Source organism: Chinchilla lanigera, unplaced genomic scaffold (genome assembly GCF_000276665.1).
Source record: "Chinchilla lanigera isolate Chin_1 unplaced genomic scaffold, ChiLan1.0 scaffold00211, whole genome shotgun sequence".
Taxonomy (NCBI): domain Eukaryota; kingdom Metazoa; phylum Chordata; class Mammalia; order Rodentia; family Chinchillidae; genus Chinchilla; species Chinchilla lanigera.
The window spans coordinates 269080-296009 of NW_004955612.1; the positions used below are offsets into that span (position 1 = coordinate 269080).

At 42.3% G+C, this 26930-nt stretch overlaps 1 protein-coding gene across 9 annotated transcripts in view; it reads left to right on the forward strand.

Moving 5' to 3' along the window:
- The window catches only part of Ttll5 (tubulin tyrosine ligase-like family member 5), a gene marked incomplete at its 3' end in the record, with an annotated part of 241514 nt that overhangs the window by 159338 nt on the left and 55246 nt on the right, over positions 1 to 26930 (forward strand). For all 9 annotated transcript variants that reach the window (XM_013510126.1, XM_005414950.2, XM_005414953.2 and 6 more), the window contains 1 exon segment: positions 2591 to 2745. In XM_013510126.1, coding sequence (XP_013365580.1) covers positions 2591 to 2745 — 155 coding nt within the window.

A 26930-nucleotide genomic window follows, 5' to 3' on the forward strand; every position in this document is an offset into this window, starting at 1 on the left:
TTCTTCTGTTTCTGGGACCTGCAAAAGCAGGACAGGGCTGAGCCTTGGTTGACTCATGAGACTTCTGCTAAAACCTGGTGTGCCTGGAGGGCGCAGCTAGAGTGTCCCTGCCCCAGCCGCTGAGCCTGCTTCTGACCTGGGGAAACAGGTTTACATCCAGAAAACTACCTGGAGTCCTTTGGTATGAAGAGACGAGTTGGGGCTGTTTTCACTTCTGCGCTTCTGTAACTCGGAAGGAAGCACTGTACTGTTGCTAAAAGTTAATTTTTTCAGAATTTTCAGATTGTTTTAAAATCAAGAATTTATTCCTTTGTAAATGGCAAAAGTATTAGGTACTTAGGACATTTTCGTTGGGAGTTATCTCCCCTGTGTGGTGATTTAAATCACTGTTTGCTGACGGCTCGCGCTCAAATCCCTATGTTCAACTTTGTACCTTCTGTCTTCTCAGCATCCTTCCTGGGCACAGCTATCCTTTCTTCTCTGACTTCACCACCACTGCCCAAGTTCTGAGTTTATCACCTTGTTTGGTAAACAGTGATGACCCAGTAAAGAGCACAGCCAGTCTGAATGTGGGGGTTCTAGGAGGGGCCTCCTGGAATAACTCCACAGGGGAGTCTGAGTCTGATTTATTGAGCTGGGTCTTTCATGGATAGCATGAGGGGGGTTAGTGGGACAGGCTTAGATGGAAGGGCAGTGTGAGACTAGGGGAGCAAGAATAATTGAGTGTGTAGTCATAGTAGAGGCTGATGTTTTGTGGGCGCACTGTGACCTAGCAGGTGGAGTGAGTATGCCATATCCTAGCAAAGTAGGCATTGTTCCCTGGATCACGTGGCTGGAGAAGGGGCAGATAGGGGTCAGACCTATCACACCTCACACCTGCATTTGTCTTAACAACTTAAAAATAGTTTGGATTATAAAAGTAATATGTGCGTAGTATAATTCAGAGAATATAGTAAGTATAAGAAAATGAGTTACCACTGAGAAATAGGTGCTATATATTCTGGACTTTTATTTCCAGTCTAAGTACCACCCCCCTGCTGTGTGTGTATATCGAAGTGTGTGTAAGGAAATTTGGTTCTACTCTGTATAGTTTCATATTGATTTTTACTATCATAATGTTTTTCTTGAGCTATCAGCATGTTCCTGTATCACTAGTATTTTTTTAAAGTTAGTAGATAGTGTTCTCTTACATGTAGTAAGTTTTATTTCACAATATTTTTAGCCACTTAGCTCTCCTTTTTTCAATAAAAACAATGCTTATTTTTCAGTATCTGTTCACGGTGGAGGCTAGTGAGAAAGAGTGTGGGCTTTGGAGCTCCAAAGACTGTAGCTCAAATCTTACTTTAGCTATGTGTCCCTGGTCCTCGGTGCATTCATAACCTTCAACTTTCTTCTTTGTAAAGATTATAAGAATCCTTTTATCCAACTTGTGTTAATTTACTTGAGATGCAGCCCAGCATGGTGGCACATACCTGTAATCCCAGCACTTGGGAGTTTGAGATAGGAGGATTGCTGCAAGTTTGAGGCCAGCCTGAGCTACATAGTGAGTTCAAGGCTGGCTTTAACTACATATTAAAATCTTGTCTCTTGCGGCTGGGGATTTAGTTCAGCGGCACAGCACCTGCCTGGCAAGCGCAAGGTTGTGAGTTCCATTCCTGGTACCGGAAATGTGCCCCCACCAAAAAAAAAACCTTGTCTCAAAAAATAAAAACAAAAGAAATTTACATGAGATGGGTATAGTGTACACTCATTTACATAGAACTTGGCACCTAGTAAATTTGAATAACTATTAGCTGTTATTTAATAGCCTCTGTTACTAATCATCTGTATTTTTCTCACATAGCTCCTAGAAACCAGATTATACCATCAAAGTGCATGAATGTTATAATATACTTTAATCACATATTGTGAAGTTGATTGACTGAATCTGTCAATTCATAGTCACATAAGTGGTATGAAAACATATCCAGCCTCACCCCTTTTCCTTATTGGATCCTGTCTTTTTCCTTATTGAATAGAAATGTGAAACAAAAATTGTACCTTGTAACTTGCACTTCTCTGCAATTTGCATTTTTGCATGTAATTTACATGTACCAATAAAAAATTTAAAATGCTCAATTGCCCAATCATATTCTGTCTTTATAAATGATTGAAGTCAGTCCTCATTCTTATCAGCTGTACATCTTTTTTCTTTCTAAACCACTGAGTTCTTTGTATATCATAAAAATTATTTGTAGCTAACGTTTGTTGAATTTTAGAACTGTCAGATGAGGAAACACGCTACCTAGTTTCAGACACTGCCTGGCCCAGAGTACATGCTCAGTAAATCCTCCATTTTGATTCATCTTTGTTGTGGGCTGCCGCTAGCACTCTGTGCCTTGCACGTAGGAGCAGAATAAGCACTTGGTAACATATGCCATTAGTACCCACCCACCCTTGTTCTCTGCACAGAAGCCAGTCTTTCTTGCTTACTTTCATCACCACCTCTGCATCAGCTCAGATGAGCTTTCCTTGATTGTTCCCATATAATTTTCATGACGCTTTTCTGAAGCTCTGTAAAATCAGGTTGTCTCCCTTGCTTCATTTCTAGGTAGCAAACCTGAACATGGCAAGTGGAGCCATAAACAGAAGCAGTGCTTCAACTCCCCCGACCCTGCGACCTGTCATCAGTCCCTGTGGTCCAACCTGGTCAATGCAGTCCGACCTCCACACCCCTGAGAACCTGTCCAGCCCTCCGGGAAGCAGGTATGTGAGGGGCTGTGGAGCTGACATGTCGGTTGCACAGGAAGGGCCTACACCTTAGGTGAGCCATTCCCAGTTCAAGTCCTGAACAGAGGCAGTAGTGGGCGGGTTAGCCTGGCACTTGGATAAGAGGGCTACATTTTATTTGTAAGACATCTTTGGGGAAAGTAAAATGAAAAGGAAATTTCTGATATATTTAAGAAAATCATGTCTGTGTGGCGTGAAAGAACAAGAGTTGATACTAGGTTTAATATTTGTTTCTAATCAACATTTTCGAATACAGAATTTTGACATTTTTGTCCTTACCTCCGAGTTCTTTTTTGTACTTTTAAAGGCCGTATTTATGGGAGTTTTGTTTATTTTTTTCCTTCTTTTTTTTTACACTACTGAGGAGTGAACCCTGGACTGAGGGAAACATTCCGTTGTGAATGGCAGAAGTAGTAGGTACTTAGGACATTTTATAAGAGAACATTTTCGTTGGGAGTTATCTCCCCAGTGTGGTGACTTAAATCACTGTTTGCTGACAGCTCGCGCTCAAGCCCCTATGTTCAACTTTGTGCATTCTGTCTTCTCGGCATCCTTCCTGGGCATCTTATATTGCTTGCTTCTCACGACCATCCTTTCTTCACACTGAGCTTCCTCGTAGTCCTTTGTTTCTTTATTTTTGATTTTCAAACAGGGTGCCTTAGTCACTGTCTCATTGCCAAGACAAAATATCCAACACCCACAATTTAAAGGAGGAGGGGTTTATTTTGGCTAATGGCTTTTAGAGGACTTCCCCCCATGGTTGGCTGGCTCCACAGCAAGGAGGGGCACGGTGGAGGGGTCTGGCAGAGGACAGCTGCACATGTCATCAGAGCTAAGTAGCCAAAAGCAAAGGGAAGAGCTGGGGAGAGAGATACATCCTTCCAGGCCATGCACTCAGTGAACTGCTGCACCTTCAGCTGTGGATTATCAGTGGATTAACCTAGTGAGCATAGGTACCCCATGATCCAGTCACCTTCCAAACACCCCTCTCCGAACACATAAGCCTCTGGGGGGACACTAGATTTAAACATAACTAGGGTCTTCCTAAGTCACTAAATTACCCAATCTGAATGTGAACTTGTGATCCTCCTGGTTTAGCCTCCCAGAGTACTAGGATCACAGGCACATACCACCATGCCTGGATGCCGTATTTGTTTTTATGTTTTTACCTAGGCTATATCATTAAGCTCAAATAGCCTCCTTGGGAAGCCTCATTTGGGTAGTGGAAGGAAATTTCCTTTATGCAGTTGAGGGAAGGGATAGAGGACAAAATCCAAATAAATTTTGGCCGTAAAGTAAGCAACTTCTGAATTCAAGAAGAAAACACTGTATTGAATTCTGGTCTCACTCTATATTTTAAGTTTTTATGTATTAAAAATATAAGAAATGGGTTCAGCTCCCAACACACCTTGCTTTAGTAGTTATTAAGTATGGATTAAGTTTCATCAGTCTGAGTCAAATGAGTTAGAGAAATGTGCCTGCCACAGTCAGTCTCCTGGCCATTGAGATCCAGTCCTTCCACACAAAGAAGCTCTGCCACAGTGTCCCAGCCAGTCCTGCCCCTGTGCCAGGACTTCCAGCCTCCCCCTCTTACATGCTGCCATGTTCTGCCATGTTCTTGGGAGGGGGACTGAAGGGCTAGGGGGAAATACCTCAGTTTTGTCAAAGTATCTGTTGATGTCAGAGTTATTACTTAAGGAGCTCATTGGGAAATTAGAAACTCTACCCAGGAAGCGGTATAAACGTAAGCATATTATATCATGCTCTGGTATGATGTCCTTTGAACCCATGATCATTGTGGTTGGAGTGAAAAGAATCCTCTCAGTTGAGAATTATGGAGAGTTGGGGAACAAGATGAAGGCCTTTCTGAGACAGACCATCCTCCACACGGTTCTTTTCACAAGAGAAGTCTATCATTTGGTGACTTACAACCTACACTGAAACCACATTCCTGAAACATAAGTTGTAAAAAAGAAATTCTATTTATATCATAGAGCTTTATTTTCCATATAAAGTATTTGCACATATTCCATTTTCGTGTTAAAATCCAAACCTTGTTCCTTTGGAGAACGTTTCACTGCATTCTTGGATAGTCTGCTTGACAAGGCCGCAGGCATTCCCATACTGTAAACAGCATGTCCAAAGTACACATTTTGGAAAAGTAGAGGAAGAAATGTAGCATATTTTATGCTTGTAGATGGAATGAGGGCAGAAAATTTTAATAATAATTATGGCTGGGTTTAGAGCTTTCTCTTATAGCACCTATTAGTGGTGAGACAGAAGTTGCCCAGATGGGTCTGTCAAAGTCAGAGGTCAGCACTGTGAGTGGCTTTCTCCCAGCTAGACCGCTGGTGGGATTGGGTTGTAATGACACATTATACAGTATAATTCAGAGCGGTCGCAGCCAAAATGCACCTTTACGATGTCCCCTCATCTGTTCCTTTTTTACTCAATTCTGCCCACAGCAGTCCTCACTCTGCTTCCTCATGAAGCATAAGGGCCAATTGTAAGGTTCCATTCCAGTCCAGGGTGGCCCTGGGAAATCTGTCACTGTCCCCAGGCAACCTCCAGTTGCCAGTATAGCTAGAGAGTCAGCTTGGGAGTTCTAGTTCCACGTGGAATTCCCAGAGGTACCCACCCTAGAGCAAGGTCTGTCCCGAGCTGGCTGTGCACAGTACTGAGTCCTGATTTCCATTTGTATATGGTAGGTTTTGTGGGTATTTATTTAGTCTCTTGTTCCTCCTTGGTATTAAGGGTGACTAAGTTTAATGAATATGGTATTCATACCTTAAGAGATGTGAGTTTTGTTACAGGTTTTGACACTAAGTGACCCTAAGCTATTCAATTTAATCTTTTTATTGAGTGAGCCTACTTATATATAAATTGGCCTGTTTTGAGAGCTTTTAGGTTGCTTTTAAAGTACTTTGATCTCCCTGAAAAGGGGGCTAGGTAAATAAAAGGTACTCTTACTGGTTTTCCTACAATAGCAACAGTGGATTCCAGTCCCGATAAATTCTAATTCTCCGAACTAGAGGCTGTCCTGTAAACTAGAATGAAATATAAAGAGAATCCCATTGCTGCTGTACTTTTCATTTCTGTGTGTCAGAGAATTCAGTGACTTGGTAGCCACAGGAATGAAAACTGGTGACTCACAAAAACTGCAAATGGTGTTATTTTTCATTTCCCCGTGGTGTTGCTATTGTTCTCAATTTTATGGATCACACAACTTTTCACCAGACAACCTTGTTCTCTGCCCCCTCCACCCCACCCCACTGGAAACCACTCCAAATGTAGCCTCAGGGCTGTCGTCTCCCATTGGGTCAGTCTGAGCTCAGCCCAGCTCCTCAAATCCCCTGGTTCCTTTGGTCTGTCTGGAGTCCCTGCTCAGGCTTTGTTGTGGGAGAGGAAGGCAAAGAGCCCATGACTTGCCCAGACAGTCTGAGGCCTGGCCTTGCAGCTTGCAGTTCCCTAGACGCTCTGGAGTTGGACTTGGCCAGCCGTTCTGCTGTTGTTACTTTTCAGAGGTAATAAGTGAGATTAATTGCAGGCCATTCTCCAGAAGAGAGAGTAGTTAGGGCCAAATGCAGTCACATGTTTAGGAGCCTGAGGTGTGCCTCCAAGCAAGGCCAGCTTACAGTTATACAACAGGGACTCAGGAATGCAGGTACCACATGTTTATGACCACTTTTTCCTCCAAGCCATGTTTCCTGTCTCTAGGTGCTGATACCTGGGTGTTTCAACTGTTGTGTGGCCAATGGGGAAGGTTGAACTTTTCAAGCTGCCTTTTAATTATCTCCTTTCTGGGCACATGGAGAGTCATTAGGAGTTGAGATTTGATGTGCAAAGGCATCTCGTTACTACCAGCCTTCTGTGGAGCTTGGCCATGGCAGGGAGGAGGATTTTCTAGGTGAGCAGCATTCATTGGGTTCAGAGTGCATTTTTCCTTTGAGACCTGGAAGGGTTACTGTAAAGTCTTGGCTGCTGGCTGGAATGATTTGGGAAGGACAGGGCCTCAGACAGCTTGGCAGGAGCCTGAGGCCCTGTTTTCTTCCAGTTCAGCCCTTCCTTGTGGATGGAACTGTCAGGGAATCCCACGAATGTCTGGCTTCTGCACTCTTGTATGTTTTTCCAGCATTTGTCATTGAATTATTTTTATCCATCTCTGGCTTTTTCAGCAGATTTGTCTGTTCCTCGATATTAAAAGTAGGGGAAGTTGACAAAAGAGCACAGCTATGAGTTTGTTCCCACTTGTGATAGGACAAGATAGGAGCACGGGCTGCTTGTCTGGCCAGCACCCACTTGCTAGGGAACATCCTTGTGTCAGAACTTTGAAGCCTACCAAGGAATGGGATGGCTTCGAAATTCAGGCCATTTGTGATGTCACCTTATCTCTTTGCCCTTTTACTCCACAGTAATAGGTCATAAAGAGTCCGATATTTAGGAACATATTTTTCAGGGACTCTGATTCCAGTTTACCTAATATGCTTCTCCAGTTAGATTATTTCATACATATGTTGTTGGAGATTCAGGGCCTCTCACTTCTCATCTTTTTATTCTCATTCAGTCCTTAGGAACACTGGGTATGTTCATCTTTTTTCTAAAAATGTCCTGTGCATTTTGTATATGTCAAGCATTGTGATGGATGCTGGGGAGTTGCAGTAAATAAGACAGAAGAGTCCCTGACCAATAAGACAGAAGAGTCCTTGACCACTCAGGTTTGCTACTGAGGCTGAACCTTTCCTGTTCTCAGCACAGGGTAGAGTCTAAAAGTCATTTAAGATATGACACTTGATCACGGCATCTAGCATTGAGAAGGAACCATACAGGATAAAACAACTAGAGAACAGTGTAGGGCAGCATATAACAAAGATCAGATTTTATGATATAGCCAATTAGAAGAGTATCAAAAAGAATATGTAAGAATTTGACCTTGTCACATGGTATGCTGCAACATGGATAAGCCATGAGGGTCACCGAGTGAGTGAAATGAAAGATGAATACTACATGAGTTACTCATATGAAATAACTAAAGTAGTCGGGATCGTAGAAACAGAAAGCAGAAAGGTGGTTCCCAAAGGCTGGGAAAGAGGGCAGGGGGATTCCGTGTTTAATGGGTGTAGAGTTTCAGCTTTGCAAGATGAAAATGTAGAGATTTGTTGTGGAACAATGTGAATGTCCATAACACTCCTCCACTATACATATAAAAACAGTTACAAAGGTAAATACAAATGATGTGCCTTTTACTACAGTGAAAGAGTAGACTCCATAAAGATTTAAAAGAAAACTCCACGGTTCCACAAAAATTGTTCAGTGACCAAATGGCAAGGTTTTGCTTCCATGCCATCTCTTTGCGAGGGAACTATTCCAAATCTAGTCCTTTAAGTGTTTCTTTCTTTAAAAGCATGTTAACTGCCAGGCATGGTGGCGCACCCCCATAGTCCCAGCACTTGGGAGGCTGAGGCAAGAGGATCAAAGCAAGTTTGAAGCCAACCTGAACTGCATGACAAAACTCTGTCTTAAAAAAAAAAGCATATTAACTTTATAGGAAATGGGGCCACTGGAAGTTGACATGGTGTAGTGGACAGGGTGAGGAGGAAAAACTTCAGAATCAGCCCTCGGTTTGCTGTGCTAAGTATGTGACCTTGAAAGTTAGCCTCTTGGAGCCACGGTTTTCCCATCTTTAAAATTCACATAATAATACCTGCTTTAGTAGGTTATTAAAGATTAAATTGGGCTGTGTATCTGAAAGTAGCCAGCACAGTGCCTTGTTCTGGTATAATTTAGTGTAGTTCCCTTTCCAGAAAAAAAAAGGAAAGAGAGGAAGGAAGGAGGGAGGGAGGGAGGGAGAGAAGAGAAAACTAATTCAAAATCAGACTTGCCTGAGATGCAGTGTAACTACACCACTTGGCTGAGTGACCCGTTGCTGTAAAACTGGCCACTGCACCTGTGCGTGCGTGCGTGCATGGCACTTGTGGCGCTGGACCGCAGGGAGTCCACCTTTCCCCGCTGAGGACCTGAGGACAGAAGGGAGCAGAGCTGGGACAGCAAGGAGCTCTTCCTTTCCTGACCCCTTTGTTGAAGGGCGACTTCTTTCTCCACAGCAGGCCCTTCCTCTCTGCTGTCTTCTAAATGTTGAAATTTCCGTTGCAGCTCCATGTCCCAGCCAGTAAACACTCATATTTTCCGCCCATCCTGGGGGGTCAAACTTTGGAAGAGCTTTTCTCTGGAGCAGTTTGAAGCTTATAATTTTGTGCTTTATCCTGTTATATAAGCAACACACTTTAGCCAAAGAGCACAATAACGGGGGTGGGGACAGAAAAAACACCCCAGCTCTTTCATGTTCAGAGTCCTTCCTTCTTTCCTGTAGAATCAAGTTTACCTGGCGTTGTACTTCCTGAATCCCAGCTCCTACCATTCCTTCCCCCTGGAGTAAAAGGCTTTTTTTCTCCAGCTGCTGGGCGACAAAGGCCGGCATGTTTGTCTGAACTCCTCCACTGGTTTTCTCATGTTGCCAGCCACATGGCCCCCCCAGGGTTAGAGCCCGGTCTGTTCGAGCTCTGCCACAGACTCTATAGCTCCGCACATCAGCGAGCGAGCTCTGTGACATCAGCATCTGTGCCTCAGCCACAATGCTTGACTTCTGCTTGAGGGAAATATTGGTAACTTTAGGCAGTGTTTCAAAGATAGCTGAGCAGATATGGCAGGGCTTTGGAAAGTAGGATTGGGAACTCAAAGCCTAATATCAGAAAAGAAAGAAGTGGATCTTTCTTACCCACAAGTCAGAGATTGCTTTGTTTTCCAGTGTCAGTTTTTCCTGTTTAGTTTGCTTCCATCACCCCACACCATCCCAAAGTATCAAAGATAAGCACCTTACATTTCCTTAGGATGAACCTGTATGTGTCATTGTTAGAGACAAGATCCTATCTTACTTAACTATCCACTATATAATTTTATTACCCAAAATTGATGAGTATTTTGGTTTGAAGAGGCCTAAATGATACATACAAAACTGAGTCAGACTCCTTTTCCAGAATCAGGAAACTACAGTCATACCTCAGGTGTGAATGGGAGATTGGCTGCAGGACCCCTGCAGACCAAACTCTCAGTGTCTTACAAGCCTCTTATGTAAAATGATGTAATATTTGAGTGTAAGCTATGCACTTCCTCCTATCTACTTTAAATCTCTATTTTACAATACCTAATACATGCACACATGCACACATGCACGCACAGTGTAAATAGTGGATCTGAAGTTGGTTGAATCCTGCAGATACTGAGGGCCGAATACATATTTGCGTTTCCTCATTTATAATTCAGTTTAATTCTCCTCTTAGGTTTCTGTATTAGGTTCTATCCTTTCAAGTTATCTGTGTTTGCCACCCCTGAAAAGACTTGGAAAGGACCTCAGTGGGGAGGAAACTGTCTCCTTCTATCTGCCTCCTGTACAGAAAGTGATGATTCACTAAAGCTTACCTAGTGTTGACTCAACAGATTTGGAAGGAAGACAGCCAGCTTTCCTGAGTGTTTAACCAGAGATCTCATCCTGCCCTTCTGCCCTTCTTTCTCTTAACATATTACTGACCAAATACAGCTAAAAAATCAGTGCTTTTAAAAAAAGTCTGTAAAAAAAAAATCAAGTTGTGCTATGCACAGGTGCAAATTCCCTATGATGAATGTGATCACTGTGTATACCTAAAATGTACCAATAAATGTAATTATTTAAGTAAAATAAATAAAAAAAATTTTAAAAGGCTTAGGGTTTAAGAAGTTAAGAGGAAAAAACTACTCATATCTATACTTTAATAAAACAACAGAGCAATAGCTTTGAAAATGAGTAAAGTTCTTCTCTTCTTTGTAGCTGCTTTGAGGAGGAAAGTTTTAGTGTAAGTTGCTCATAACTCTTAGTTTTAGCCCTTAAAAAAGAGAAACATAAAATTGGACTAAACTGGAATAAGAAATCTGATTCATACCCAGGCATGGTGGTATATACCTGAAATCCCAGCGCTCAGGAGGCTGAGAAAGGATTGCTGGAGTTTAAGGCCAGCCTAAACTACACAGCAGGACCTTGCCTCAAAAAAAGACATCTGTTATACCACATGGTTCATACCTACTTTAGAATTTTTTTTTAGCTTTTATTAATACATGTTTGCAGTACATAATGATTATATTCACTGTAGGGAATTGGTACATGTACATAACACATTACAATTCTTTTTTTCCCCTTCCCTCCACCCCCATTTTATTTTTCTAGCATCAGATTCATTCACTTACAAGATCTTATAAAGTTTATTATCATTATACAAATTAAAAACCAAACCAACAGGCCAAAGAACATATAGAGCATATCAGACAATTGTACTCGGTCTACTTTAGAATTGACTTCGTACTGTATCGGACAGTATCCTAGCTGAGAAAGCAAGCATACCTACTCACAATACACTACTAAGGTTTGCATGACTGTATTTGTGAAATATGAAATAAATGCTACAGATTAAAATCTGAATTACAAGTCATTACAGTGTTTCTGAAGAAGGATAACTTAAAAAAGGAGCTAAACCTTAAAGGATCATTTAAATACAGACCCACCTACTCTTTGGCAGTCATGAGGAAGGCTAGTGGTGGACAGAAAGCTTAGAGCTTCATTCAGAATGAGGCATCTGGCAGTCTTGGGTATCATTATGAGTAACAGTAAAACTCAACCCAATTGGGTGATTCTTAAGCATCAGAAGTAGTAAAGGGACATTTCATAGCTTTCATGAGTTATCAGGCTAAGATTTTATTAACTTGGCTTCTGAGACAACAATCAATACCACATTTGTCCTGGTTCTTAAAAATTGGTGTTATTACCTTCCAGTGATGACAGTGAAATAGGGTGTATCCCCGTGGTGTGACTGTGATTTAGAAGACTTTAGGTGAAAAAGCAAATTTTCTGGCATAACAGGTAAAAAAGCCATGAAGGGGGCTAATAAGTGAGATGTAATTGAAGACTGGAGGAAATCATAACACCCTGTCCTGCAACTGGTTTGTACCAAAGAAGATGGAGTGGGTGAAAGACCCTGGCTGTATTGCTTAGTGTGCTCAGATATCTTGTTAACCCCTTGAACTCAATACTGACATTTAAAAAAGTAGCTCAGAAAAGAGTTTTGCTACCTTCTTCAACAAATATTTAGTGGACTGAAATATCTAAAAAAGAGGGAATGAGAAGCTGATGGTAAGTAATTTTCCAGGTGAGAAATAGTTTCATCTGACACTAGTTAAAATAATGTTATCCCTCAACCGTTAACATGAAATTAATGAGTATCTCCTAAATGCAAAGTACTTAGCTGGGAGTTATAAAGCAAGATTTCAGAGGCTAAAAGGCTGATGTTATTAACAGATAATTGCCAATCTACTGGATGCCTGATATTGTATGAGGGTCTATGAAAATACCAAAAACTGTGATTCTGACTTCTCTCTAAGTTAGAGTGGACAAGTTACCAAGAGAAGAGAATACTGTCCTGTATGTTTGCATATTTTTTTGCATGAAAAATGCAAAGGGAGTCCTTAAAATGGTGTATTTGGGTTCAGGGGAATTCACAATTTAGAAAAGGTACTTGGAAAGATTTTAAGGTAGGGTTTACCTTCAGCCCTAGATTATGTACAGGCTACAAGTAGGTGACGGAGAAAAGAAAGATGAGCAAGGTGTTTATGGGATCATCGAAGGACAGTAAAAGAGAACCAGTCTGGCTAAAGCAGAATGTTTCTGTTTGAATTAAGATGTTTGTCAAAACACTTGGAGGTTTACATGATAAAAGGTGAAATGAAACTGGCTGTATTTGTAGATTTTTTAGTTCATGTAGCTAGAAGGTCTGAGTTTGTGTTGGGGGTTTAGGGAGTTTTATTAATCATACACTCTGCCCTCCACATTCACAATTGAATGAGAGATTAATAGGAAAAATTCAGAGCAATAGCAAAATATTGGCTTTATTACCAATAAGAATATATTGGAAGAACATTGCTTAGTAAGATGGCATAATTAGTTTTTGCCTGTCAAGCCTAAGTGTTTCTGATTTATTTATTCTAAATATTTTCTACATTTGTATTATGTTAAGGGCCATGGATTTAGCTAGTGTAGAGCACTTGTGAAAGAAGCCCAAAGCCTAGGGTTCAATCCCCAGCACTAAAAAAAGAAAAAAAAATGGGCCTGTATTTTGTCAGCTTGGATAATGAAAACAGAAATTTTCAGGAAAGGAAAAAAAAAGACCTTCTAACACACTACAGTCTGAAAAATAACAAAACATATTTTTGGCTGAATTTTCAAGGAGAACACCTGCCAGTGACCCGTCTCCCTGCCTAGTTAGTTCTTTTGCACATATTCAGTTTCAGACAACCTGTATTACCATACAGCATGGTGATTGCCATTAATAATAATATATAGTTGAAAAGCACTAAGAGAGTAGATTTTAATGCACACGTGTGCGAACACACACACACACACGCACGCACGCACGTAAGGTAAGGCATATTAGTTAGGGAGCTCAATTTAGCCCCTCCACAGTGCATGCTTATTTCAGAACATCATGTTGTGCACTATTAAATACATACAGTTTTTGTCAATTTAAAACAAAAAGAATTAATTTTTGTCAATTTAAAACAAAAAGAATTAATTTAGAAAGTAAAAATTAATATTTCAGAATTAAGATGAATGAATGAATTGAATATATTTTCCTACCGCCACCTTTACATATAACTTCCACAGGTCTTATGCTCTTCATTTACTCTTTGTTTTCATTACTCCTTCACTAAAGTGTAAGTGTAATTCACTGTTGTATTTAGTGCATTGTTAAACAGGAGGAACTTAATAAGGAGCACATTAAATAAGGGAATGGGTGGAAGCATAGATGGTCTGTTCTTCTGCAGGGCTCAGCTCCACTCATCCTTCCTAAAACTTTCCCTCCTCTCCCAGGTGGATCACATTAGGATTTCTGATCTTTCTACTCTTCATCCACTGGACTTTTGATCCTAAGAGATGTAATTCAAAGGACGCTCTGGAAAAGGGCATAATTGTAATCCTACAAGGTAGATCTGTGTGGTCATTTCTGTCACAGTGATCTGAGCTGTAGTGAAAAAAAAAATACTTTTAGGCTCTTTTTAGAATTAAGAGCTCTTGCCGGGCATGGTGGCTCACGCCTGTAATCCCAGCCTGAACTGCATAATGAGACCCTGTCTCAAAAAGACAAAAAAAAAGAGTTAAGAACTCTCATGTCTGCACTCCCCCTCCCTCTCCCTCTCTTTTTTTTTGGTTTTTGGTTTTTCTCTGGTACCGGGAACCGAACTCACGACTTTGCGCTTGCCAGACAGGTGCTTTGCCGCTGAGCTAAATCCCCAGCTCCCTCTCTAATCTCTATCCATTACCAGGTCCTGTTGCTCCCCTTGGGTCAAAAACACTTTATAAGTAAGACATCTTCCCCAGTCTGAGCAGCAGAGGCAGGCTGTGGAAGAGGAAAAAATAGAGAACCTTTCTTTTTCCATCCTTCTCCCCATTCTGCCCAACCCACAGGAGTCTTAAGAACCACTTCTAAGAGCTACCTGAGAGTGGAGAGGCACCTGCCATCTCTGAAAGCGCAGGGCAGGACAGCTCTCTTGATTCCCAGCCTTTCATATTCATTGAGCAGAACATCATAGCATCTGGTGATCATGTTCCTCTGAGGTTCAGCTTTTTGATGTTCCTTTTAGTAGTTTCTCTCTCCTTGATGCCCTTCACTGGATGGACTTCTGGCATACCACTGGAGAGGTTAGTGTGCAGGGCTGTGAAATGTCAGGCCACCATCTTCCTACTGCCACTGCTCATATACTTTGTTTACCTGGGACACTCACTACTCTTCCCTGTACTTGGTTGTTTGTGTACTTGTCATATTTCCTGTGTTAGATCGTAAGCTTTTGGAAGATAGAGACCATACAATGTACTCAGTGATAAGTTTAGTGGATGCCTGACCGGACTGGGACTGTCTAATATACAACCAGGAGCTACATGCAGATATTTAGATTTAAGTTAATTAAAATTAAATAAAATGAAGCGTGCAGTTTCTCAGTCACATTAGATTGCTCAGAAGCCATATAGGGCTCATGGTTACACTACTGGACAGCACAGATTGTTGACCCAGAAGATGTGATAAAGACCCAGACTTGATCAGTGATTAAAAACTAAAAAGAAATTAGTTTCTAAGAATAGCCTACTCTTGATTATCCTTTTAGGGTCTATAGAGCTTGAACCTCTTTTTTTTTCAACCTAGAGATTTATCACAGATGCGGTTTTGAAATAACTAGTGCTGGAAGAGGCAGGCCTTGAACACCTTGGAAATCTCTGAAGGACAGAGCTCCTGTATTACTAGCACCTACCCAAGTAGAGATGGGATTTTAAAGCAGATCCCAGCACCACCACTTCCTTTCCTGAGAGCTCCGTGGCTGGGTACTGGGGAAGTCTTGCTTCCCCCACCCCACCCCCACCTGCCTGCCTGCCTGGCAGTCCCCACACTGCTTCTTGAGCTGCGCCAAACCTGGGGAACAGAGCCAAACATGCGGAAGTGGTTACGTGTACTGGCTCCCAGGGAAGCTGTGGCTAGCAGGGGGAGTGGGTGGGGTCCTGCCTGATGGCTTTTCAAAGAAGCCAGATCTTTGAAGTTTTGTTTTAGCAGCTGCCAGGTATGCTGCTTCAGCACTCTGCAGACTCTCCCTGTGTTCCCATATCACATTTTTTCTTTATGATATGTGCGTAGTATACACAATGGAGCTTGGACACTGGAGAGTAAATATGAAATTGTGGAGCAAGAAACTAAACACACCCTCTTGGCTTTTTCTTTTTTCTGGGCCTTTGCTGTAAAATAGACTCTTTAGTGACCTTGTTTTCTGCTAGCCCTCTCCCTTTCTAACCACCCGCCAAACAGGAGGCAGATTCCTTCCTCTTCTATTTTGGGAGTATAGCAAGATTTGAAAAACTAGAGGTGCTTCATTTCTGTGATAGACTGGGATATCACTCTGCCTTCTCCCTTCTTGCAGAAGATCAAATGGAAACCCTGACCCCACTCCTTGCCCACAGCAAGTAACCCTGATACTATTAGTCATGGAGTACATTTCAAGTTCACATGGGCATCTCAGCAGTTAGCACAATGCCAACAATAAGTGTATGTCCAGTGCTCACACTTGCAACCCTGTGCTGGAGGGAGGGACTGGCCAGGTGGGGACCCCCTTTAAAGCCACACTCTTTTCCCTGCTTTTGCTTAGTAATTCCTTTCCCAGTCCAATCTACAGTAACCTTGAGCCTTTTCCTAAAATTTGCTTCTGCTTCTGAATTGCTGTCTTTCATAGGTTAGTGTATGTTTAGTTAGCTATCTTTTTATGCCTTGGTACTTTCATTCCTGAGAGATAAGTCTGTTAAAAGGAAAGGATATTTCCACACTGAGAATCCAGGAAGGAAGACCTAGATGCCCATGCCAGATCCACGAGGCATTTCCAGACTTGGAACAAATCATTTTGCCACGTGAAAGGTGGCAGTGCCTGGATTGTCATGGGAGTTGGATGCAACCATATTTGTGAACATGTTTGATAAAGTACTTCACACAACTAGGTGTCTTCAGCATGAATAATACTTAGCACTATAAAATGGTACTGGGAGAGCCATGTACACAGACTAATCTCCCCCAGAGTTAAGTACCCAGCTCAGTCTCACATTACTCAGGTAGCTTGGCACAGGTTGAAAGCACTCAGTGGTCCATTCCACGCACTGCCTGTCATCACTGTCTTTCAGTCGGCAAGCCCCTCCTTTCAGAACTGTGGGGTCACTGTTTTCTTAGTCTCCTCCTCTCCTGCTGTCAGGCCCAGGCTGAGCTCTCTTTTAACCCCCACAGTTCCCAGAGCAGCAAGTCATCCATCCCAATTCCCAGCCACAGCTGGAATTGCTGCCCCAGTGATACTATCGGTGTGGAGCCCTTAGCCCACAGCCCTGCCCATCTGAGTACTAGGGCCCTAGTCGTCCTCCCTCAGCCAAGCCCAGGACATCTCTTTGCCTGTCCCGGTCCTCATCCCCTCTGCGCCCTAAGCAGCCACTTCCATCTCATCCTTCCCTGCCTCTTTCGCCTTTCCGAGTTCTGACCTCTCTCCTGAAAGGATGTCCCTCCCCATTTCAAAACGCTGGTGTTCAGTACATCGTCCACTCCTGTCGCCCAGGCCCATCACCTTAGAACCTTCTTTTCTTAGAGAGAAGTGTGGTTGACAAGCCTGGTGCCATTTTTAGAACTATCAGTATTTTGAGAAGCTCCAATTCTTTCATTGTAAAATATCTGAGGCCTAACCCTAACCTCATGCTTGGAGATATACACAGTATGTTACAGGCAGACTAATTTGGTTTCCTCCTTTTTTAGCCATATACAATTTTATCGAAGGCAAGTTCTTTGAGCCTAATATCTTTGTCTCAAAGATGAGAATAAAATGTCTGCTTCCTAGAAATGTTCTAAGAAGCACATGAAAATGAAATGGCTATTTAAAGCACTTTCATACAGTCCCTACTACAGGGTACGTGTGCAGTGAGTGGGAATTATTGTTACAATCTCCCCTTAACGTCTCCAAACTCTCTTATAGATGTTAAGCATGAGACCCAGAGAACCTAAGTGGATTGTACAAATTCTCACACCTGCCTAGTGATAAAGTAAGAAGTAGAATTCAGCGCTTCTAAAAATTTCTCTGTCAGATGACTTTTCCATTTGATCTCTCTAATCCCTCAAAGGGTTATTCTCATTGCTTCTTCTGAGAGATAGCCTGAAGAATTATGGAGGAATGTTCATTTATTTTTCCATTTGTTCATTCAGAAACCTTGCATGGAGCCAAGTGTGGTGGTGCACACTTGGAATCTGAGCACTTGGGAGGCTGAGGCAGGAGGATTGCTGTGAGTTTGAGGCCAGCCTGGGCTACAAAGTGAGTTTAAGGCCTGCAGAGCGAGACCCTGTCTCCAAAAGACACACACAAAAAGAGAAACCTTACATGACCAGCTGGGCTCTGGCTGCACAAAGACCAGTATGGGGAGCTCGCTGCCATAATGTTTAGTCCAGTGGGTGAGAAATAGTCACTGTGAAGAGTAGTCATAGCACAGGAGTCAGGCCAGCAAAAAAAGGCCCAGAAAACAAGCTATGTCCGAGGAGACCCAGAGCCAGCTTTGCAGAGATGGAGTTACTGTTTTTTTCTGAAAGAAAACAGTTGAGAATTGGACAGAGGCGGGGCAGGGCTGGGAGAGTGCATGAAGTGTGGTCTTGTGGGAGATTGATGTGCAGGGCAGGCAGTGGTTGAGCATGAGGAAGGAAAGTTCAGAAGTTAAAGTTCCTGGTGTGCCATGGTAAGGACTGAGTTTTACCCTATTATTTGCCCTTTTAACTAGTGTCCTAGGAAGAAGTTAGGAGGTTTGAGTTTGTTTTGTTTTGTTTTTTTCTTTTCGTATCTGTCTTTTCACCATCTTTATTTTACTCAGGAGATAGGAGGCAGTTTCTTCATGTTCTAATAAACAGTGTACATTTAGCACCAGCTTGATAATATACTTCCTTTCTTAAATACTGCACATATATCCAGCTCCATGCCATGCCACGAGAGCCAACCAGCTTGGCATTTCATCTGATAAATACAGCTGTAATGCAATATTAAATATGTAGTTAAGGGTCTGGGGTATGGCTTTTCAAATGTGTTATCCAGGTAATTGCATTAGTTATCTATTGCTGCAAAACAGATCATCCAAACATTTTGCAGCTTAAAGCAGCTAGAATGTATTATCTCTGTTTCTGTGGCTTGGCAGTACAGGAGCAGGTTAGCTGTTTTGGCTCAGATTGTCTGGTGACACTGCAGTTAAAATGTCAGCCAGGAGGACTGCAATAAGCTGAAGGCCTACTTGGGGCTGGAGGACCCCTTCCTTTGCAGTTCACTCTCATATGGGTGATGAACTGAAATTTTATCCCCGTTAAACAGTAACCCCTTGTTCTGGCCTCTCCTTATCTCCTGAGAACTACCATTCAACTTTCTCAGTGTTCACTACTAAGTACCTCTTACTAGTGGAAATTTACAGTACGGTATTTGTCTTCTTGTGATTGACTTGTTTCACTTAGTATCATATCTTCGGTGTTCATTCATGTAATCATATGTCAGAAATTCCTTCCTTTACACTATTTATTTATTCATCAATCACTGGACACTTGGGATGTGTCTGCATTTGACTATTGTAAATAAGTGCGCATGAACACAGGTGTATGAACACCTATTTATGTCCCTGCTCTTCAGTTATTTGGGGTATATACGCAGAAGTGGAATTGATGGATCATGTGATAACTCTGTTGTCTTGGGCCTTATTAATTCACTTAAGTTTTCTTATGTGAAAACAGTACATCTGGAATGCTGTGCAAAAGGATGTGATGTAGAGCTTTACTAGATGATCTGGTAGGAAGACTTGGTGAACATGGTCTCTTTCCAGGGGTTGGGGTCCTGTAGCAGTAGGTTTTGGAGATGCCATCAAAGGCAGAGCCACAAGGGGATAGCTGAGCCCCTGGCCAATGTGCAGTAGTCCTTAGTACTGGCCAACGACAGCAGCTTCTTAGACATGGGGGCCAAGACATTGTTGGTACCTTTATGGGTGGGGATGATCAGGAGCACCAGCACAGAGCTACGGGAACTGGTGGCCTTACACAAGGGCATGGGCAGTGCTGGGCTTGTTTCTGCACTGGCCTCACTGCATGGAATGATGAAAAGCTAGGGGGTGGCCCTTTGCATGGCAGTATCTGCCTCTTTGCAGCACTTACCCCACACGAAGTGGCTGTTGTCATCCCCGACATGACATGTGCTTTGAATCTCATGCACTGGCCAGCCCATGTCTCTGCTTTTGTTCAGGCATAGACTTCAGAATCTCACCTTTGAGGGGCCGTACCCACAGAAAGATGGTCTCAGAGTCTTTACTGCTCAGGGGCAAACCTGTATCCCTCCAAGATCTTGATCATTATGTCCTTGGCCAGGTGGCCCAGCTGGGTAACAGAGAGCCACTCCTTGTCCTCTGCCTTGCTTCTGCCATCTCTGTGGTCTGGGCCCGAGCACCGACAACCCTGGCCCTAAATGCCAGAGCCAGGCCTCTCTAGAGGCTGTCTTGGCCTCTTCCTGGGCGTGTGGGTCCCCACCCGCCACAGTACCTGTGTCCTCATCTGTTTTTTCCTTGAAGAAAAAAGACACCCCCACCAAGGTATTGGGGAACTGAACCCAAGGCCTTCACGATGAGCTATACCACAGCCCTCTCCCACCCTTTTTAAATTTTAAGGTAAGGCCTTTCTTTGGCATTAGGTTACCTAGCCTTGGCTTGAATTTGTAATCTTCCTGCCCCAGCCTTCCAGAGTGCTAGGAGTATAGGTGTGTACCATCATACTTAGCTCCATTTGAAAATACATTTTTTATTTAAAAATTTTGAGGAAACACTACATACTTTTTTAGAGCTGCTGCAGTTTCACGTTCCCACCAACCATGCACAGGATTTGTGTTTTACAATGTCCTCAGCAATATTTGTTGCTTTATGTGTTTTTGATTGTAACAGTACTAATGGGTGTAAAGTGGTATCTCACATAGTTTTGATTTGTGTTTCCCTATTAGTAATGTTGAGCACCTTTTGTGTGTTTGTTGGCCATTTCAATATCTTCTTTGGAGAAATGTCTATTCAAGTCCTTTGTCCATTTTTATTTTTATTTGTCCATTTTTAAGCAGGTAGTTTTGCAAGGGCCAGCAGAAACACCGAAATAACACCCAGGATTTGGCGGCAGAGTTATTTTCGTTGATGGGCACTGATCAGGGTCATTCCCCACATATCAGGCCTCGAAGGCCCAGGGAGGGTTTTTATGGGGTTGCAAAGGGTGGGGGTACAGAGGTCGAGTACTTGGCTGTCTTTGATTGGTTCTTACAGTATGCATCACAGCAACCAGCTGTTTCTAAGAGGCAGAAGCAATGGGAACTGCAACAGTAACTATCCCCTGGGCAACTGAAGTATACTGGCTAGAGTGGGGGGCATTTTCTGCTACAGTTCAGTTGTTCTCGGTGTTTGCTGTGTATTCTGGACACTAAGCATGTATCAGATATATGATTTGCAAATATTTCCTCCCGTTCCAAAATTTGCCTTCATGTTCTGTCAACAGTGTGACCTTTGATACACAGTAGATTTTAATTTTGATGAGTACAGTTGAGCAGTGTTTTTCATTGGTTGCCTGTGCCTTTGGCATCATATGTAAGTACTGCCAGCTCCGTATCGTGAAGCCTTTGCCCTGTGTGGCCTTCATATTTTAGCTCTTGTGTTTGGGCCTTTCAGATGCTGTGTTTGTACAACATCCTGTTGCTTACACATGCCAGCCCCTTCAGTGTGGAGGGGACCACTTGAGGCCAAGAAGGCCATCAAGCAGGGGCCATCAGGGGCCACCTCGAAGATGGCTCCCACCATGATTCAGGTGCCTAGTTCTACACGTGAAGTAATTCCATAAGGGTTAGAGTGAAAATGGGAATCCCTTGTTCCTTCTTTCGGTGCTGCCCAAACTTGTGTGCCCCAGAGAGAAGCACTTTTTGGGTTTTTATAATCTCTTGTTATTTACCTTCATATTTGTAAGTCACTTGTGTCTTCTGCCATTTTTTATTTCAGATACTGTGTACTAACTTTCTGTCAGAGTATTCAGCACGCGTATACTACCTGTCTCCTTCCGCCAACACACACATCCCTTCCTTCCATCCTTGCTACGACTTGGAGTACAGCATTCACTTAGAAGAGCGTTCACTGTTGTTCTTTCATGGCTGGGTCCTTGGGAACTTTGGGGCCTCTCAGCTGATCATTTCTTCTCTCCTGTTTATCCATTTCTCTGTCATCCTGTCTGACTTTCTGGAGATTCCCTTAATCATTTTCTGTACTGTTTCTATACTGTTTATTTCCCTAAGTCTGACTTGGCACATGGGATAAAGTTAAGAAATGTTCTAAGTGTCAAATTTCTTCCAGTTCAAAATTTGCACAGGACTTCACACTGAGAAAGAGGGGAGTGCTACTTTTGTCTTATTTTCTATAGACTGAAATATTTACATCCATTTAAAAACTAAGTTGCACAAATAATACATCATATAGTCACCTAACAGATGCACACCAGATATAAGAACATCTTTCCTCACAAGTACCTACAGATAAAAGGATTGATTTATTTTTTTCACCTTTCTTATGATTTTTTTCCTGCCCTGATATGTCTCCATGTTCGTATAAAACTTAAATATTTTAGCTACTATGTAGTTTTCCAAAATGTAATTGTACCATAATTTATTTTACCATTCCCCTATTAAGAGTACTAGTTGTATTCCAGGCAGACATTTACAGTGAACCATACACACACACACACACACACACACACACACGTATGTATATATCTTTGTGCACATGTGCAAGTATTTCTATAAAATAAATTTCTAGAAGGGGAATTTGTTGGATCAAATAATACATTAACTTTGCATTTTCTTAGATACTGTCATATTGGTCTCCAGAAATGCTCTCCCAGTGAACCTTCTAGTCTGGACACTGAAGCATCCCCTCTCTGCCCCCTGCCTCCCCGGCCTGCCTTGCTGCTTATCCCTTTCACACAAGCCCTGCCCCTGGCCTTCTTGCTGGTGATGGAATTAGGAAGAGACACTCTCTGGCTGTCTTACTTTAGTGCTTTGCTTGGGCAGGAAGACAGCTGAAAAGGGCCAAGAAGCCGGGAGGCTACCAGGCTTCTGAGCTGACCCTTTTCTTAATGTCGTTAGGTCTAGAAAGCATGCTCCAAGCCCGTTCTTCTCCCTGACACACACTGCCTAGGCGCTTTAATCTCTTCATTGTTTTTGACTGACCTCACCCAAAGAGCCAGATCCCCCCAACCCTTTGTAACGAATAACCAGAAAAGTTACAGACCCTAGAAAACCGAGTGAAAGAAGCTTAAGGAATATATTAAAAAGGAAGAAAACTGTTTGATGTACTTTTAATATAAAGTGTGGAAAAAGTAGGAAAAGCGTGGGGGTGGGTAAGGAGGGAGGAAAGGGATTATTCACAGTAATGGGAACCAAATGTTGGCTGGGAGCTCCGCAGCGTTCTCACACTCTTCCTGTAAACCCTGCGGCTTTTCAAAGTGATAATAATGGAGAACTGCAGCCAGGGCACGCCTTTAACCCTTCCGTACTGGGACAGCTCCTTTGAGTGGGCCACAGAGGTAGTGTCCGCTGTGAAGAAATCTGTCTGGACAGTCTCTGGGCCCCTCTTGCCACTGTGGCAAAACCAAGGTAAGTGTAGGCCGGTGCTGCAACACAAAGCACCTGCCTGCTAAAGCACCTGACACTCAGCCCGAATCTCCCCCATGATCAGCCAGCAGCTGCCCGGAGCTTACCAAGGCCAGGTTATCTCCTTGCCCTGCTGTCTTGAGGGAACCTAAAGGGAGATGGCAGCTCCGTGGGACAGGCAGGAAGTCTCTGCATCGGTAATGATGCCTTACTGGAAACCCTGCAGTCCAAGTGCTCTTCTACCCGGTGGGCAGTGTGTGCACTTGTTGGGAGACTTGGGTCTGTCTCTCCTAGATGTCCTCTCTTGCCTCCGTGAGGCTGAGCTGTAAAGACTGTTTAGAGCTGAAGGACTTGTCCTGCCCTTACAACTCCTAGGTCGAGGACAGGCAGCTGCTTCTTGGCCCCACTGTGCATCCAAAGAGGGGTGATGAAAGGTGGTGACTAAATGCAGCTCCTGGCCCAGCTGGCTTTTTACTTACATCTCCATTCAGACTTTGCCCCTGTGCAAGAAAGAAATCTTTGTGTGTCAGGTATTTCTCATCTCAAAGGGACAGCCACCGAGTGTAGGCCCCGAGGAGCAGTAGAGCGGGGATGCTGGGATTCAGTGAGTGCTGTGACCGCGGTGAGCTGGGCAGGCTGCTAACCTCTTGGTGCCTCAGTTACCTTACCTTTATTTGCTAGGAATGGTAAAGGCTTCAGTGTGGTGAAGCTAGGGAAACATTTACCGCAGTGCCTGGCCCCTGCTCTTCTTTGTCTTCGTGTCTATCCTCTGTCGCAGAAACATCTCTTCTAGGAATTGAAACTCAGGACCTTCACGCAGCTATATCCTCAGCCCTTTATTTTTTATCTTTTATTGTGAGTCTCACCAAGTTGCTGAGGCTGGACAACTTGGGCCTCAGCCTCCCAGAATGCTAGGATTACAGGAGTGTGCCACCATACCTGGCTAACACATTTCTTTTTTGAAATGTTTTTAAAAGACACCTTTGGGATGATTTACAGTTTTATGTTTTACATTTAAATCTAGACACATTCTGAGTTAATTTTTGTACAAAGTATGAGATTTAGATTGAGCTTCATTTTTTGCCTACGGGTGGGCAGACAAGTGGTTTCTTAAAGGTCATTGTTTCTCCATTGTATTGGTTTTGGAGCTTTGTCAACAATTACTTGAGTGTATTTGTGTGGGTCTTTTGGTGCTTTAGTATTTCTAAAATAAAGACCTATAGCAATAGTAGTTTGTTAGAAAATCTTAGGCATGGACTATCATAAGTTCTGATTTTCTGTTCCTTATTGTAACTGGAATCATACAGACTTAGGCTCAAAAGCAGCTCTTTCACTTACTCTGTATGCAAACTTGTAGGACTTATTTTACCCAAGCCTCAGTTTTCTCATCTATAAGATGGGATAATAATACCTGTCTCAGCATTGCTTTGAGAGTAAGCACAGGTGAAGCATACAAAGAGCTTGGCTTGCAGTCAGACATTTAGGAAGCCCTTCTACTAGTGATAGTGGTGGTGGTGAGACTTGGCTGTCCCCACATTTGGCCACCCTAAGCCCACTCACTCATGCCCTTTGCATTCCCCAAACCTTAACTTTGAAAAGCCTTTTCCTTGTGACTTCTTTACAAGTGCCTGAGTGTTGTGATCTTAGCTTCTGTGCTGTAAGTGGCAGTTTTGACCAGTAACATCTCTGTCTCTAAATGTGGGAGAAATCTGGTCTTACCAGCTTTAATTACATCATCTGTCCAAACTCAAGTCCCCCTGTTTGGTCACGTTGGCTTACCTGTTGTTCCTGCTCTTTTACGTATTGCTTCTGCCTGGAATTTCTTTTCCAGTTGGCATAGTGCTGGTTATCTTTTGACATTCAGGTACAATGTCAGTTCTACTCTGAAGCCTTTTTTGATTTTTCTTCATAGTAAATTGTCTCCTTCCTCTTGCTCTCTAAAGCTAGAGCTTATTCCCAGCATAGTGCTAGACAGAGTCTGCGAGTAGCAGGATTTTTTTCTTAATTTAAAGAAATATGCACACATTTTACAAATATCTAAATGAAATATATTTATGATATATTTATTAATGTTAAGTGATAAAAACAATAGTATGATTTGTATACAGAATAGTATTGGGACAAGACTGGAATGAAACATGCTAAAATAGGTTCCACTATGAGTGCCCCTTTTTCCCTTTACACTTTTTAGTACTTACACTTTTTCAGTTATTTTAATATTAATTCATAAATATTTTCCCGATTTTGAAATGAGAAGATTCTGCTCTGTTATTTGTTAAAAACAGGAAGGAAAGGAAGACTAACATTTATTAGTGCCCAGTTCATGCCAGATCCTATGCTTTGTATGATTTATCTTATTTATTCCTGAAAACATAACTGTAACATGTTACTCTTCTACTCGTGTAGAAATCATTAAGCTGTGTGTGGTGGGAAATGTCTATAATTCCAGTACTCAGGAGGCTGAGACAGAAAGATCACCCTGAGCTCAAGGACAGGCTGGGTTACATAGTGAGTTGAAAGTCAACCTACACTACATGTTGAGACTCTGTCTCAAAAAATCGGGTAGATAGATGGATGGACGGACGGATGGACGGACGGAACAAGAATTTTAGCCCAGCTGTTTTTGATGTAAAAATTTAAATTCTCTTCACAACTTTACCTCCTCTACTTCTAGAGGGAGGAAAATCATTACATACTAGTATTTTCATAATGGCATCCCAGGGTTAGACCTATTTCTTGATGATAATATACAAAGGAAAGGTGGAAATACAGTGTATCTGAAAATAACATATCCCTAGTAGGATATGAAAAACAATCTCTCTGCGAAGAAAAGGGAAGAAAGATTTAGCAAGTGGAGCGATATGGTTCAGCATAGCAAATGTCTTTAGCATAGTCTGTGGCCCTGTACTTGTTTTTCACTTTAACCAGGTGCCGGTATCAGAGAGGCTTTGTGTGTGGGCAGAAAGCATCACGACCTGAAGAAGCTAACAGTAAATATATGACATTATCTACAGCATGTATTAAAGTTCCATTTGCTTTGCAGGTTGCCTCTCTTGATTATAACTTCCATAGATTACAACAGGCTTGTCAGGTGAATTAAAACGGGTGTTTTGGATGAAGGAGAATTATGTAAGGGAACTCTTATGAGTAGGGGGTGGAGATTGGGGGGGTTGTTTGTTTTGTTTCTCTTAGTTTCTTACAGTAGCCTGACCATACAGATATAAAAGTCAACATGTCTTTTAACTGTCATTTGTCATTTTAGCTATGGTTTAGCAAGTGTATGGTTTGATAGCTATAGTACTTGAGATGAATCCCATGATACTGTGAAAAAGTTATTTTTTTAAAAAGGTAATGGAAGATGTTCCTGTTAGCTTCTACATCATTTATGGGCTCAGTGTGTGAGGAATTAGCCATAAGACAGAAATACAGATGAATCATACGTTTCTTCAATGGCAAGTGCAATGCCTGAATTTAGAGCTTTAGAGGCAAAGTATTGTGTTGGCTTCAGTCCCTAAAATGCAAATTCTGTATTCCTGTTTTTATCACATTCATACCAAAGCTGATGTGTAGTATGGGCAGTGTACCAAGAGAGCAGTTTACCATGTAGGAATGTGGACTTTCTGTTGGTTTATTAGAAATTTGTGTTATGTCTCAACCTCAAATGTAAGAGCACAAAGCAGAAGTAGTAGTAATGGTAACTAAATGCTTCATGTACTTAACTCATTTGATGGCTTATTTTTAAACCAGCAACTGTTCCAAGAGCTTTACATGTGTTAGGTGATTTAGTGCTCACAACTTCTCTGTGAGGGAAGGATTGTCATCATCCCCATTTTACAGATAGAGAAGCTAAG